General features: G+C 40.4%; 1 protein-coding gene across 1 annotated transcript; it reads left to right on the plus strand.

Annotated features, from left to right (window-relative positions):
- Window positions 1–2859: 2859 nt before the first annotated feature.
- LOC134385582 (tripartite motif-containing protein 60-like) lies at window positions 2860–4275 on the plus strand. The gene has a single exon (XM_063107270.1). The coding sequence runs from the start codon at window positions 2860–2862 to the stop codon at window positions 4273–4275; it is 1416 nt and encodes a 471-aa protein (XP_062963340.1).
- The last annotated feature ends 12057 nt before the right edge of the window (window positions 4276–16332 follow it).

The following is a 16332-nucleotide window of genomic DNA, read 5'->3' on the forward strand; positions in this document are numbered from 1 at the left end:
GGTGCTGACACCACCAAGTCAAGGGTTAAGATCCCCTTACCGGTCATCTTTTAAAAAATAAAAAATAAAATAAAAAAGTTTCAAACATCATGTCACTTCTCTCTTAAAAAGACAAGGCTGTATCTCTTAAGACCTTGGACATTGTACTTTTTTGTTATAAATATTGCACACACTTTTCACTAATACACTATAATTATGATACAAGTCCATGTTTAAATATTCCCAGTTGTATCCACAGCATCCTTGATAACTATTTTGTTTTTATAATCCAGAGGAATTCAGATATCCCACATTGCATATGGTTTTCTTTTCTCTTTAATCTCTTTTTTTTTTTTTTTTTTTTTTTTTAAAGATGACCAGTAAGGGGATCTTAACCCTTGATTTGGTGTTGTCAGCACCACGCTCACCCAATGAGCCAACTGGCCATCCCTATATGGGATCCGAACCCACAGCCTTGGTGTTATCAGCACCGCACTCTCCCGAGTGAGCCACGGGCCGGCCCTCTCTTTAATCTCTTAATTTTGAACAGTCTCCCCACCTAAATTTTGTCTTTTACACACATTTATTCTATTTGTATTCTTTTATTGAGATTTTATTCATTTTGTATTCACTTGTTTGTTATTTACTTTTAAAGTCTTTCTTGCAACAACAACAACAAAAAAAGTCTTTCTTGATTTTTCTACTACCTCCCAATGAATAGAGTAGACTAAGTACCTGCTTCTAGTCTGTCTCATTCACGAATGAAAGCCAGAAGAGAAACAAACCAAGACACAAAGGAAGAAGACAAGTTTAGATTATGATTGAGTTCTGTGAAAGAAAGCAGAGGGATATGATAGTGAGATGGTGGATGTGAGTGGGAGGCTGTCACACTGGTGAGTAGAGACAGTTTCCTCAGGACTTGTGAGTTGACCTGAAGGAAAAGACAGACAGGGGTGTTTGCAGATTCTGGGAGAGGGTTCTCACATCCGCAGCAGAATTATCTTGGCTTATTCAACACAAACAAGTTAATTGTAGCTGCAGTGTAGCAAAGAAGAAGAGTCTAACTCAGTGACAAGAAGGTACCTGTTTATACAGGGCTACAGACCTTGGTGGGGTGTTTGGGTTTTCGTTTTTGCAGTCAGACCATGGAGGGTAGTAAGGACTGGAATGAAAGGGCATTCCAAAGTTGTGTATTCAAAAGAAGTTTTGACTGCTGGCTGAATGCAGAATGGATGTAAGGGAGCAAGAGTAGAAGCAAGCTGATCGGTTAGGAGGAGGACAAAATAATCCAGCTGAGAGCTCATGGTGCCTCGATCCAGGTTAGGCTTCCATACTGGGTCCATGTACTGTACAAAGTGGTCATATACCCTTCTAATTCATGGTAAAATCAATGAATAGAAGACACAAAGGGTATACATGATTTGTTGAGTATCCCAGGGCTTTATGCAATGAACTATACCACTTCCTGTTGAGTTAAACCTTAGGATTTACTGTCATGAAGGTGATTCTTTTGGCTTTGTATTATGAAGTAATTATAGATTCATAGGCATTTTGAAGGATACAGAGAGGTCTCATGTACCCTTTATCTAGTTTCTCATGTTATTTGAGAATACAATATCAAGACAAAGAAATTGGCATTGATAGAATGAGTGTGTATAGTTCAGTGTCATTTATCCTGTGTAGATTCACATCACCACCACCACAATCAAATTTCAGAACTATTCCTTTACAGGCTGGCCGGTTAGCTCAGTTGGTTAGAACGCAGCCTTATAACACCAAGGTCACAGGTTCAGATCCCTGTACTGGCCAGCCACCAAAAAAAAAAGAACTATTCCATCACCACAGAGATCTCCCTTGTGCTGTACCCTTATAGCCACATCCATGTCACTCTCATCATCCCTGAACCCTAGGAACCACATATCCTTTTATTTTTTATAGCACTTCAGAGCAGGTTGCAAAGAACATGAGCCTTTCACCAGTAAATACTTCAGCATGTATTTCCTAAAAATAAGGACATTTTTATTTATTTATTTTTTTTAAAAGATGACCGGTAAGGGGATCTTAACCCTTGATTTGGTGTTGTCAGCTCCACACTCTCCCAAGTGAGCTAACCGGCCATCCCTATATAGGGATCCGAACCTGTGGCCTTGGTGTTATCAGCACCACACTCTCCCAAGTGAGCCACGGGCCGGCCCTAGAATAAGGACATTTTTAATGTAGCTATGGTACAATTATGAAATTCAGGAAATTTAACTCTAATGTACCTGTGTTCATTACTATTTCAAAACACTAGCACATAAATTTTTCACATTATCCCATATCATCCTTTTTTTTTTTCCATATCATCCATTTTATTGCAGCTTTTTCCCAGTCTAGAGTCTAAGCTAGGATAAATAATTACTCTTTTTTCTATAGTCTCCTTTGATGTAGAACAAATTTATTTTTATTCTTTGCCAGCGTTCTTCATAGGTGATAATGCTTTCTTCCCATTGCAGTTCATCATTTTGTCCCATCATTGATTAAAGTAGGATTCACTAGATCTCCACATTGTAAAGGTATTTCTTTTTTCTCTCTGTAATTAAAATACAATTCCTAGGGTGATATTTGAGACTGTGAGTATTTTTTCCCCCATAAAGTATCACCCAACAGTGTTAACAATTATTAATGATTATTGCCTGAATCATTGTCCTCCAAGCTATGGAGCAGTGGACTAAACAAGACTTCAGTCGCTTCCATCAGCTTGCCTGGCCAGTGAAACCTAAAGCTAGTCAGTCTGGAAGGGCTGGGAGGGATATCCACTTCTAACTGGGTCTTGAGCTCTAGGGAGGCAGGCCTTGCCGAAGCGAGCTTACCTTATCCACCACCTTTGTTCACAGCACAATGGAGTTTGCGACAGCCCTGGCAGACCTCCAAGAGGAGTCTAGCTGCCCCATCTGTCTGGACTACTTGAATGACCCAGTGACTATCAACTGTGGGCACAACTTCTGTCACTCCTGCCTCAGTATATCCTGGAAGGATCTAGATGATACTTTCCCCTGTCCTGTCTGCCATTTTTGCTGTCCACACAGGAATTTCAGGAGAAACCCCCAGCTCTGTAATTTGACTGAAATTGCTAAGCTACTCCAGGTCAGAAGAAGCAAGAGGAAGAGGCATGAAGAGAGTGCTGTGTGTGAGAAGCACAATAAGTTTCTGACCCTTTTCTGTGTGAAGGACCTCGAGGTTTTATGTACACAGTGCAGTTTAGCCACTAAACACCAGAATCACTACATTTGCGCCATTAAGAAAGCTGCCTGTTATCACAGAAAAATTCTAGAACATAGCATTGAGCCCTTGAAGCATAATATGGAACGAGTTGAAAAAGTGATAACTCTACAGGGCAGCAAATTAGTAGAGCTGAAAAAGAAAGTAGAATATAGGAGAGAAGAAATAAATTCTGAATTTGAGCAAATCAGACTCTTTTTACAGAATGAGCAAAAGGCTATTCTTAGGCAGATACAAGAAGAAGAGCTGGACATTTTAGCAAAAATAAATGAAAACCTTGTAACATTCTCAGATGATGTTTCCACATTAAAACATCTCCTAAGGGAGATAGAGGGCAAATGTGTGAAGTCAGACCTGGAATTACTCCGGCATGTTAAACGTATCCACCACAGGTATCAAAATCTAAAATACCCTGAACTCTCTTCATTCAGGTTAACAAAATATGGTTTCAGTCTTCCACCACAATATTCTGGCTTGGACAAAATTATCAAGCCATTTCAAGTAGATGTGATTCTAGATCTTGACACAGCACATCCTCAACTTATGGTTTCTGAAGATAGAAAAACTGTGCGATATGGAAGAACGAAACAAACCATGTGTTATAACAGAAGGAGATTTTATGTCTGCCCTGCTATCTTGGGTTCTCAGAGATTTACTTCTGGCAGACATTACTGGGAGGTAGAAGTGGGAAACAAGCCTAAGTGGATATTGGGCGTGTGTCAAGACTGTCTTCCTAGGAACTGGCAGAATCAGCCATCAGTTCTCGGTGGATTCTGGACAATTGGGAAATACATTGAAAGTGGTTATGTTGCATCAGGTCCTAAGAGAACCCAGCTTCTGCCAGGAGTGAGACCCAGCAAGATTGGCATTTTTCTGGACTATGAGTTGGGTGAGGTTTCCTTCTATAATATGAATGATAGATCTGTTCTCTATACTTTTCATGATCATTTTACAGATGCCGTTTGGCCTTATTTCTATATTGGAACAGATTCTGAACCTCTTAAAATCTGTTCAGTATCAGATTATGAAAGATAAAGAACCTGGTAAATGATTCTGCTTTAGTTATTAGGGGAAACTTAAGCCAGTAAACTGAATCTCATTATTTCTGGAATCTTTTTAAGTTTTACCACTGAAAACCTGAGTAGATTATTCTCTGTCCTTTTCAGCAACTATGAAAATGTGACAGTAATACCAGTTTCATACATGTTATGAATACTAATTGTCAGGTGCTTTGAATTCTAAGATAAAATGTTTGAGAATTCTAGGGCTGGCCCATGGCTCACTCAGGAGAGTGTGGTGCTGATAACACCAAGGCCATGGGTTCGGATCCCATATAGGGATGGCCAGTTAGCTCGGTGGGTGAACATGGTGCTGGCAACACCAAGTCAAGGGATAAGATCCCCTCACTGGTCGTCTTTAAAAAAAAAAAAAAAAGTTTGAGAATTCTGTTAACATGTCCAATAAAACAAGTCAGACATGTAAAGTTGTATGAATTGTTATTTAAATATCATGCTTACCACATACCTGCCTTTCTTTTTAGTGGATTCTTCTGTATATCTGCATATTTCTCATCAAAGTTTTCTGCTTTTTATTTTATTAACTTATTTCTGTAGATAATGAGGGTTTAACTTTTAAGAAACCTTTTATAATTGCATAACACATAAATTAGCTGGAAATGAATCTAGCTATTAATATGCAAGAATTTCATGCAGAAAATTATGAACATTTAGTGAAAGGTGTTGAAGAAGACCTTTATAAATGTCAGAGTTTACCATATCCATGGATTGGAAGACTCAGTATAATAAAGGTGTTGATTCTCTCCAGTTTGTATTATAGCTGTTCAGACTTGAGACTCACAGCATAGACTGACTTTTACCTGCTTCAGGTGCTATTAGTCATCATCATATCAGAAAACTTGTATATAGCATTTTCTGTATTCTCAGTGCTTTAGCTCTCTCCTCTCAACTGTTCTATGAGATCAGCTCTACCATTTTGTGGTGGAAAAAAATTGAGGTCCAGGGGGCTTTTATTGTGGGAGCCATGCTCTCAGGCTTACAAGTTAGGCAGAGCCAAGGTTCAAACCCAGTGTGTTGTTGCAGAGTTCACTCATAATAGCCACATGGTATGGTCAACTTGGGCAGCTTAAGGGCAACAAGAGTTTTGCAGCCTGAGGTTTAGCAAGAGCAGTTTAGTGAGGTTTTACCACATGCGGGGTCTGGTCACACAGAAATTCAGTAATTGACCAGGAATCTGGACTCAATTTTGTCTTGTTGCACACTGAAGCCAGTCCTTTCTACCATGGTTTCCAGTTGCTGGTGCAAGAAGTGACTTTATCACAATCACCAGAATGCTTGTCAAAAATACAGATTCTCAAATAAGAAACATTTTTAAAAAAGAAAAAGAAAATACAGATTCTCTGACCTCACCTATGGAGACAAAAGAAGCACTTTATTTTTTCTAAATAAACTTTTTTTTTTTTTTCAAATGAGTCAGTTTAGTTCCAGGTGATATTTGGGGTGTAACAAAGACTGAAGAGCAGTATAGGATTCAGGCCTAGGTTTACTCTGATCTTACAGCCTCCAGGTTCAGGTTGTGTGTGAGAAGAAGCTGCCTCAGTGCGGATTGACATGGGGTCCCGGGGTTCCTCCCAATCAAGCCACCTAGATGCTGAGCAGGATGGAGTCTGGCCAGATCCAAGTGAGCCCCTCATTGGGAACTTTTATGTATTTTTTATTGGAACACAGTTGATTGTACATATCTGTAGGGTACAGCATTGAATATCAATACTTGTGTGCAGTATGTGATGTTCAAATCAGTATAATTAGTATGTTCAACATTATACAATGTAATGGATTTTCCATGGCCCTTTACCAATTCCCCCCTTTCCCCCCTCCCCCACCCCTTTCTCACCTCTAGTAATTTCAGTTCTGATTTCTACTTTTGAAAGTTCAACATATTAATTGATTGTTCTATGTTTGTTTCTTTTTATTTGTTCATTTTGGGGGAGCTTTTATTGGCCTGGAGCAGGACTTTATCTGAGGACTCAAGAGTGAGAAAGGCCTCATTCCATTGGGTAGAACCTAGGGAGGAGGGAACCTGGGGCCATGGCAGCCTGTGATGGAGGAAGCAACCCAACCAGGGGGATCTGAGAGTCTTCATGGGCAAGTGGGATGTTTTCGGAGATAAATGCATTAGATTCTTGTTATAAAAAAGCCACCTAGTCAAGCATGCCCCATTAGCATTCTCAGCACTGAACTGGAAACTCCATCTTGATGAAACCATTGCTGCTGTTACAGAGGCACTGACCACCAACACATCATTGGGGACTTCCCCAAATATTGGAAGGGGGTTTAGAACATGGAAAGTCGGGGACAGCCTGTGGCTCACTCAGGAGAGTGCGGTGCTGATAACACCAAGGCCATGGATTTGGATCCCATGTAGGGATGGCTGGTTTGCTCATTGGGTGAGCATGGTGCTGACAACATCAAGTCAAGGGTTAAGATCCCCTTACCGGTAATCTTTAAAAAAAAAAAAAAAAACATGGAAAGTCAAAAAGAGTGACTGTATTTATTGGATACCCACACTGTCCACCCACCAAAAACAAAAAAGGGACTATATTTGTTTGCTAGGGCTGTCATCACAAAATATCACAGAATAGGTCACGTAACAGAAGTTTATTAATTTATTTTCTCACAGTTTAAGAGGCTAGAAACCCAAGATTAAGGTGTCAGCAGAGGCTATTCTTGGCTTGCAGAAGGCCACCTTCTTGCTATATCCTCACAAGGACCTTTCTCTTTTTATAAGGACACCAGTCAGATTGGATTAGGCCTCATTTAAATTAATCATTCCTTTAAAAGCTCTATCTCCAATTACAGTCACATTTTGTACTGGGGGTTAGGACTTAAAAATATGAATTTGGGGAGGGACACGCACACAAATACATAGCACCCTGGCTGGCAGGGTGAATACTTTAGGAAGATCCTGAAGAGAATGAATTTCTGGGAAAATAGCAGGAGGTGTGCTCCAGGTGTAGTTAAGGACACAGTCCAGGATGAGAGCCCTGTGTCCCCTGCTGGACCTGGTCTAGCTGTGTGGGGGTACATGGGGAAGGAAGGGTGTCAGTGTGAGTTGCTCTTGAGTGACCCCCACACTGGACTCTTTCTTTATGCTAAAACTTTAGTTACAGACAGCTACAGATAAAGTATATTATCATATATACATAGATCATTTCTACTCTTATACAGTATTCCAAATAATTTGTGAGATCCTGGCTATTATTTTTTTCTTCTATATAATCTGTTTTTCCTTCTATACAATGGAGACAATAAGAGGGCCGGCCCGTGGCTCACTCGGGAGAGTGTGGTGCTGACAGTGGAGACAATAAGAGTACTACTCCCTAAATCATTTTATTCCCTAAATGGTAAGCATATGGTAGAATCTCAACATTTGTTCAGTGAATCATGGATATCAAAAGAATACATGGCAAGTATTCAGGGAATGGCAAGGAGGCTGGTGTGCTGGAGCAGAGAGAACCAGAGATGGAGATTTTAGGAGGTAAAGTCAGAAATTGAGGAAGGGTAAAATAGGAAAATTGAGGAGGATGCTATAGGTCATGATAAACACACTTAGGCTATTTTACTTAGTAAAATGGGAGGGTTTGGAGCAGAGGAATGACACGGGAACGTTGGCTACACTCTTAAAAATAGATGGAAAACAGGGAGCCATCAGGAAGTTACTGCAATAATCCAGGCAAAAAATGATGAATGATTTATACCAAGGTGGTAGCAGTGGGAGTGCAGAGAAAAGGATTGAATTCTCCATTTTGAAAACAAAGCCTGCAGGATTTGTTGACGGTCTTGGTAAGAGGTGTGTGAGAAAAAGAAGGAAGGATCAAGGACGACAGGAATGTGTTCAGTCTGAGTAACTGGTAAATGGAGTAATCATCAACAGAAATGGAGAAGACTGCAGACTGCAGGAGGAGATGGACTGGGTAGGAATATTAGGAGTTCTGTTTAAACATATTCAGTTGGCCTTGCCTATTTGACACATGAGTGGAGATATCAAGTAGTGGTTGCATACAAGCATCTAGAGTTTAGGGAAGAGACACAAGGTGGAGGTAAAATTTGGGCGTTACCAGCATATGAATTATATTTAAAGACTTGACAGTAGAAATCACTTCAGCAGAGAGGTAGACAAAGTAGAGGTCCAGGGACTGAATTCTGGTTAGGGTTGCAGACAAAGAAGAGGGCTCGAACTTAAATTTGAATTTCATATAAACAACAAATAAGGTTTTTGGTTTTTGTTTACAACAATAACAAAAAATACCAATATTTATTCGAAAAGGTAATCAAATATTCCAAGTAGCAGATATTATCAACTTTCAACACAGTCTCTAGGAATAACTCATAGTTCCGAACCATGCTTCAGAAAAACATTTCCAGCAGTCTGTGCAGGATTTATTCCTATTTTATCGTTTGTAATAATTGCACTAGTTGCTGCAGGAACTTTAAATTCTTCTGCTGCAAACTTTAAGACTGTTGTGAAAGGTGTTCTTTCAGGAAAGCTGAGTTCTTTGTACAGCAGTTGTGGGTCTGACATCAGTGTGATATGGCAGAGCTGGCCTGGCCAGGCACCCCACACTAACTCCATGAAATAATTTTTAGGATAAGTATGCCCCATGCAATATTTCAAATTTAACCAGTTGTGCTGTATTTTTATCTCGTAAGTCTGGCAAAGCTACTTCTGGTGCACTTTAGAGTTAGGAGAGATGAGGAGGATCCATGAAAGGGTCCAGAAGAATTGGCCAGAAATAAAGGACACCACGAGTGTATGTTGGTCTGCCAGCCAAGGTAAGAAAGTGTTTCAGGAAGAGAGAGTTAAGTGTGTTGAGGACTAAAAATGATCATTGGAATTAACCAAGCAAATACCCTTGGTAAATTTAAGAAAAGAGGTGTTGTGGAAGGGTGACTATGGAAACCTGCTTTCTAGTGTGTTCAAGGGAGTATGGGAGAAGAGAAATGAGGAAGAATAGAACACTCTGCATTGTTGCATGTGGAAAAAAATTAAGAACAAAAAAGAAAGAATGAAAAATAATGATGAGAACGTTCTTTCAAGGAGTTTTAAGATGGAAAGACTAGAAAAATGGGGTGGTAGCTGGAGGGGAAAGGAAGATCTAGAGAGGATTATTTCTTTTCATATTTGTAAAAAATTTCAGATGGGAGCAAAAACAACTCATTAATATGCTGATGGGAACAATCTGGTAGAGAGGCATAAATCAATGCAGGAAGGAGTGGAAGGATTGAGCATGTGAGTGACTAGGGAGGGGATTCATAGATGCACAGGCTTTATATGTGGTATATGCATGTCACACATGGAGTAGGAGTGTGTTCTCACTGTGGAGAATACCCCAGTCCATGAGGGACACAAAGGCAGATCAATGTGGGACCTCCTCCTCTCCAGGATTTGGCCTCTCAGATCCTGACAGCCTTGTTTGTTCTCCAGTGCCTTTCAATCTGTTGCTTTGTGTGTTTTATTCACCTTCGATGGTTGTTCTCAATGGACAAGTTAGGCCAGAAGCAGAACACTCTCTCCTTTTTGTGTTAGAAAATTTCAAATACATTCAAACAAACCCCCATGTACCGTCATCTATGTTCAACAAATGTCAACTCACAGGCAATCTTGTGTCTTCTATACCACACCATCTTCTCCTGTGCACCTAATCCTATTGAAGCAAATAGACATCATTTCAGACATGGCACATCACTTGTATATACTTCAGTTTGTACCTCTAAAGGATACAAACTTTTTTTTTTTTTTTTTTAAAGATGACCAGTAAGGGGATCTTAACTCTTGATTTGGTGTTGTCAGCACCACGCTCAGCCAGTGAGCGAACCGGCCATCCATATATGGGATCCGAACCCGGGGCCTTGGTGTTATCAGCACCGCACTCTCCCGAGTGAGCCACGGGCTGGCCCGGATACAAACTTTTTAAGAGTTTCATCAACACACACACATACACACACGTCACACCAGCATCACCCTGATACCAAAATCAGACAAAGATACAACAACAAAAAAACTACAGGCCAATATCCTTAATAAACATAGATACAAAAATTCTCAACAAAATGTTAGCAAACATAATTTAACAGCATATCAAAAAGATTATGCACAATGATCAAGTGGGATTTATCCCAGGGATGCAAGGATGTTTCAACATACACAAATTAATAAATGTAACATACCACATCAATAAAATAAAAGAAAAAACCATACAATCATCCCAATAGATGCAAAAAAAAATCCACATCCCTTCATGATAAAAGCTCTCTCAAATTAGGTACAGAAGGAAATTAACACGGTAAAAGCAATATATGACAAACCCACAGCTAACATCATCCTAAAAGGGGAAAAGTTGAAAGGTTTTTCTCTAAGAACAGGAACAAGTCAAGTATGTACAATATCACCACTCCTATGTAACATAGTACTGTAAAGTCTAGCCAGAGCAATTAGGCAAGAGAAAGAAATAAAGGGCATCCAAATTGGAAAGGGGAAGTCAAATTATCCCTGTTTTCAGATAACATAATCATATATAGAAAAACCTAAAGACAACATCAAAAAAAACTTAGAACTGAATAATTGATTCAGTAAAGTTGCAGGATACAAAATGAATATACAAAAATCAGTAGTGTTTCTATACACCAAAAATAAACTAGTATTTAAAAAAAAAATCAAGGGGCCGGCCCGTGGCTCACTCGGGAGAGTGCGGTGCTGATAACATCAAGGCCATGGGTTTGGATCCCATATAGGGATGGCCGGTTTGCTCACTGGCTGAGCGTGGTGCTGACAACACCAAGCCAAGGGTTGAGATCCCCTTACCATTCATCTTTTTAAAGAAATAAAATAAAATAAAATAAAATAAAATAAAATAAAACAGCTACCAGAAAAAAAAAAATAAGGGCCGGCCCGTGGCTCACTCGGGAGAGTGCGGTGCTGATAACACCAAGGCCCCGGGTTCGGATCCCATATACGGATGGCCGGTTCGCTCACTGGCTGAGTGTGGTGCTAACAACACCAAGTCAAGGGTTAAGATCCCCTTACTGGTCATCTTTTAAAAATAAAAAATAAAAAATAAAAAAAATTAAAAAATAAAATAAAACAGCTACCAGAAAAAATGCCTAGGTATAAATGAAAGATCTCTACAATGAAAACTACAAGACACTGATAAAAGAAATTAAAGAGGACACAAAAAGATGGAAAGACACTCCATGTTTATGGATTGGAAAAATTAATGTTGTGAAAATGACCATACTACAAATGCGATCTACAGATTCAGTGCAATCCCCATCAAAATACCAATGACATTCTTCACAGAAATAGAAAAAAACAATTCCAACGTTTATATGAAGCAACAAAAGATCCTAAAAGCCAAAGCAACCCTGAGCAAAGAAATAAAGCTGGAGACATTCCACTACCTAACTTCAAATTATTCTTCTAACCTATAGTAACCAAAACATCAGGGTACTGACGTATGGACCAATGGAAAAGACTAGAGAACTCAGAAATAAATTCACATATTTACAGTCAACCAAGCTTTGGCAAAGGTGCTGAGACCATATGTTGGGGAAAAGACAGACCCCTCAATAAATTGTGGTGGAAAAACTGGATATCCATGTGTAGGAGATGAAACTAGACCCATATCTCTTACCAGACACAAAAGTCTACTTAATATGGAGTAAAAATTTAACTGTAACACCTGAAACTATAAAACTTGTAGAAGAAAATACAGGAGAAAGGCTTCAGGACATCAGACTGGGAAAAGAGTTTGTGAAAAAGACCTCAAAAGCACAGGCAACAGAAGCAAAATAAACAAATGAAATTATATCAAATTAAAAAGCTTCTGCACAGCAAAGGAAACAACAGAGCAAAGAGACAACCTGCAGAATGGGAGAAAATATTTGCCAAATATGCATCTGACAAGGGACTAATATCCAGAATATACAAGGAACTCAAACAACTTGATAGTAAACAAACATACAAAAAAACCCCAAATAATCCAATTAAAAAATGGGCAAAGGAACTGAATAGACATTTCTCAAAAGAAGACATACAAATAAACAACAGGTATGTGAAAAAGCGCTCAACATCACTAATCAGGGAAATGTAAATCAAAAGCACACTGAGATACTATTTCACCCCAGGTAGACTGGCTGTTATCAAAAAGAGAAAAAATAACAAATGCTGGCAGGATACAGAGAAAGGAGAATTCTTATACATTGTTGATGGGTCTATAAATTAGTAAAGCCATCACAGAAAACTGTATAGAGGTTTCTCAAACAGATAGAACTACCATAAAATCCAGCAATCCTACTATCAGGTACATACCCAAAGGAATGGAAATCATCAAGTCAAAGGGATGCCTGGACTCCGATGTTAATCACAATAGCCAAGATAATGGAACCAACCTAAATGTCCATCAACAGATGATTGGGTAAAAAAAAAAATGAGGAATCCAGAGGTTGGCCAGCTAATTCAGTTGCTTAGAGCATGGTGTTATAACATCAAAGTGGGGCCAACCCGTGGCTCACTCGGGAGAGTGCGGTGCTGATAACACCAAGGCCCCGGGTTCGGATCCTATATACGGATGGCCGGTTCGCTCACTGGCTGAGCGTGGTGCTGACAACACCAAGTCAAGGGTTAAGATCCCCTTACCGGTCATCTTTAAATAAATAAATAAATAAATAAATAACATCAAAGTGGAGGGTTTGGATCCGCAGACCAGCCAGCTGCCCCCCTCCCAAAAAAAAAGAAAAAGAAAATGTGGTGTATATATACACTATGGAATACTACAGACATTAAAAAAAATGAATTCTGTGCCAGCGCATGGCTCACTTGGGAGAGTGTGGTGTTGGTAACACCAAGGCCGTGGGTTCGGATCCTATATAGGGATGGCCGGTTAGCTCACTTGGGAGAGCATGGTGCTGACAATACCAAGTCAAGGACCTTACCAGTCATCTTTAAAAAAAAAAAAAAAAAAAAGAATGAATTCTGCCATTTGCAGCAACATGGATGAGCTTGGAGAAATAAGTGAATTAAGTCAAGTACAGAAAGGGAAATACTGCATGTTCTCACTCAGATGTGAGAGCTAAAAAAATAAGTAAGTAAATAAATAATAATAATAAGTTGAACTTTAAGAAGAATAGAGTATAGCTCACTTGGTTAGAGCATGGTGCTGATAACATGAAGAAGGTCCAGGGTTCAGATCACCATACTGGCCTGCCGTCACACACACACACACACACACACAATGGAGAGTGTATAACTGTGGTTACTAGAGGTGGAAAAGGGAGGGTTGTGGGGGGAATCATAAATGGTTAGTTAATGGACAGAAAATTACAGCTAGATAAGAAAGATAAGTTCTATTGGTGTACAGTCCACCTAGGTATCTATAATTAACAAGTTACAGCGTGTTATCAAGAGAATAGGTGGGACCAGACGGTGCAGGGCCTTTGGTCACTTTCTAAGAGCTGTGAAAGCCACTCCACTGTTTTAAGGAGCATGATTAAAATTGCAGTTTGAAGAAAGATAACAAGTAGGCAATGGAAATGTTACCAAACCCGTCTGGCTGCCTGCCCCAGACGAAAACAAATGACTTAAAAGTCAAATGTTGGTAAAGAAGGAAGTCAGCTTTATTCAGTAATACCAGCAACCTGAAGGAGATGTTAGGCTAACCCATCTCCATGGTAAACCTGAAGGAGATGGCAAGACTAAAACCATCTCAAAGAGATTTACTGAGGAGTTTTCAAAGAAGGTGTATTAGTCCGTTTTGTGTTGCTTATACAAAATACACGAAACTGGGTAATTATAAAGAAAAATGACATTTACTGCTTATAGTTTCTGACGCTAGGAAGTCCAAAGTCCATCTGGTGGTGGTGACAGTGACCCAGGGGTCCCACATTGCAAGATGGTGGAAGCAGAGAGAGCAAGACAGACTCTCCTCTTCTTTTAAAGCCTTCAGAACCACATCCCTGACCACCATTTTTATCCCATTCACTACTGCATGGTCCTACAATCCAATCACCTCGTCTAGTTTCCACCTTCCAATTACCATAATAGGATTTCCCACCCTCTTAACAGTCACAGTGGGAGCTAAGTTCCTAATAAATAAAATGTGGGGGACACAATTCAAGCTTCAGTGAGTTTGGGGGGGACATAATTCAATCCACTACAAAGGGTATTGAGGGAATGGAATGTGGAAAACAAAAAGCAGGAGGGAGGGGGACGTGTAAGGAGCCAGGTGTAAATCCTCACCAAGCCTCCATCTGGCTTCTGTTCTCCTTGACGTTATCTTAGGTTCCTTCAAGATTTTGATTTGCTTCGGTGTGGAATCAGCTTTGCTTTATTGATGTCTAACTTGGTTTCTCAGTGTCTGGATAGTATATGTCTCATGACAAGTTTGCAGCTCCAGGCTATCTGGAAAACAACTTTACATTTATGTAAATAATGTTATGTCATTCTGCCCCATAACCAAGGTTTTTTTGTTTGTTTTGTTTTTTTTAATGTTTTGTTTTTATTGGTCATGAATATTCATAGAGTACCATAACCAAGGTTTGAAATAACAAGTAACCAAGAGGGGGATTCAAAGAAATGCATGCTAAGAAAATAACTTTTTTTTTTTTTTTAAATAAAGATGACCGGTAAGGGGATCTCAACCCTTGGCTTGGTGTTGTCAGCACCACGCTCAGCCAGTGAGCAAACCGGCCATCCCTATATAGGATCCGAACCCGTGGCCTTGGTGTTATCAGCACCGCACTCTACCGAGTGAGCCACGGGCCGGCCTAGAAAATAACTTTTAAAAAAATTTTTTCCTATAGCCCCAGTGGTTTTAGTTCCACCATGGCTTCAGTCCTGCTCACTCCAACAGAAAGCGGTGAGGTAGAGTGAATGGGAGTAAATCACTTAAGAGACCAAGCAGTGTAGATGGGTGGAGATGGCCATGTTGTCACTTGGACTCAGAGAGGACCTGGGATCTGCCTCAGGATCAGGGTGAGGTGGAGGTGTAAGAAGTGAGGGGTCATTTTATGGCTCACACCAACCCCTTGGTGCATCACCAGGAAAAGGGGTCAGCAGATGCTCACAGGCCACCACACTCAGGCACTGTTGTTTCCTGATGCACTCTGGGGTGTACTGAGGCTCTTTTCCTCCCATGGTGTTTTAGTCCATTTTGTGTTGCTATAACAGAATACCTGGAACTGGGTAATTTATAAAAAACAGGTTTATTTGGTTTATGATTCTGGGACAGCTGCATCTGCCCTGGGCCTCAGGCTGCTTCTACTCATGGTGGAAAGCAGCCGGCAGCCGTGGGTACAAGCAGATCACATGGTGAGAGGAAGCAAGAGAGAGAGAGAGAGGAGGTGCCAGGGTCCTATAAACAACCAGCTCTCAGGAACTAATAGAGCGAGAACTCACTCAGTCCCCCCTCCCCCAGGGAGAGCATTAATCCGTTCATGAGGGATCCAGCCCCATGACTCAAACAGCTTCCAGCACTGCCACAGTGGGGATCAGATTTACTCACGAGTTTTGACGGGGACAACACATCCAAACTCTATCACATGGGTTGCTTATGTCCAGATTCTTCATTTCCTGGAGACAGTGATTCAGGGACCATGAACCATCAACAGCTGCACAGCTGTCTCTGGCTTGGGACTTTTCACAGGTTCTCCTCTTGTGCCTCAGGCACCCCCATGGTTGGGTTGGTCTCCATAAACCACCCCCTGCTGGTGGGGGGCTTCTGCAGTCACTGCAATAAGTCACAGCTTGTGAGGGGGCAGAAAGCAAGTGATAGACTCAACCTAGACTTCTGCCACTGAAGGGCAAAGTTGTCCCTCTTTGTCCCGTACAGTGCTGGAAGCCTGACACTGGAAAGAGAGGGTTCAACTGGTTGGTTCCCGAGTCAAACTTACTTGGGCCAGAATAGGAAAAGAACTACTTAGCCTTTCATATTTTCAGTTTCTTCATCAGCAAAGATGGGATCAAGTGTTTCGAGAGGATTAAGGGAGGATCACAAAAGTGTAAATTACTTCATGCATACAA

This window comes from Cynocephalus volans, chromosome 9 (assembly GCF_027409185.1).
Source record: "Cynocephalus volans isolate mCynVol1 chromosome 9, mCynVol1.pri, whole genome shotgun sequence".
NCBI classification, from domain to species: Eukaryota; Metazoa; Chordata; class Mammalia; order Dermoptera; family Cynocephalidae; genus Cynocephalus; species Cynocephalus volans.

Bases quoted from the DNA above. Each gene is read 5' to 3' on its own strand.
- LOC134385582 (XM_063107270.1), top strand. From the start codon at position 2,860: ATGGAGTTTGCGACAGCCCTGGCAGACCTCCAAGAGGAGTCTAGCTGC.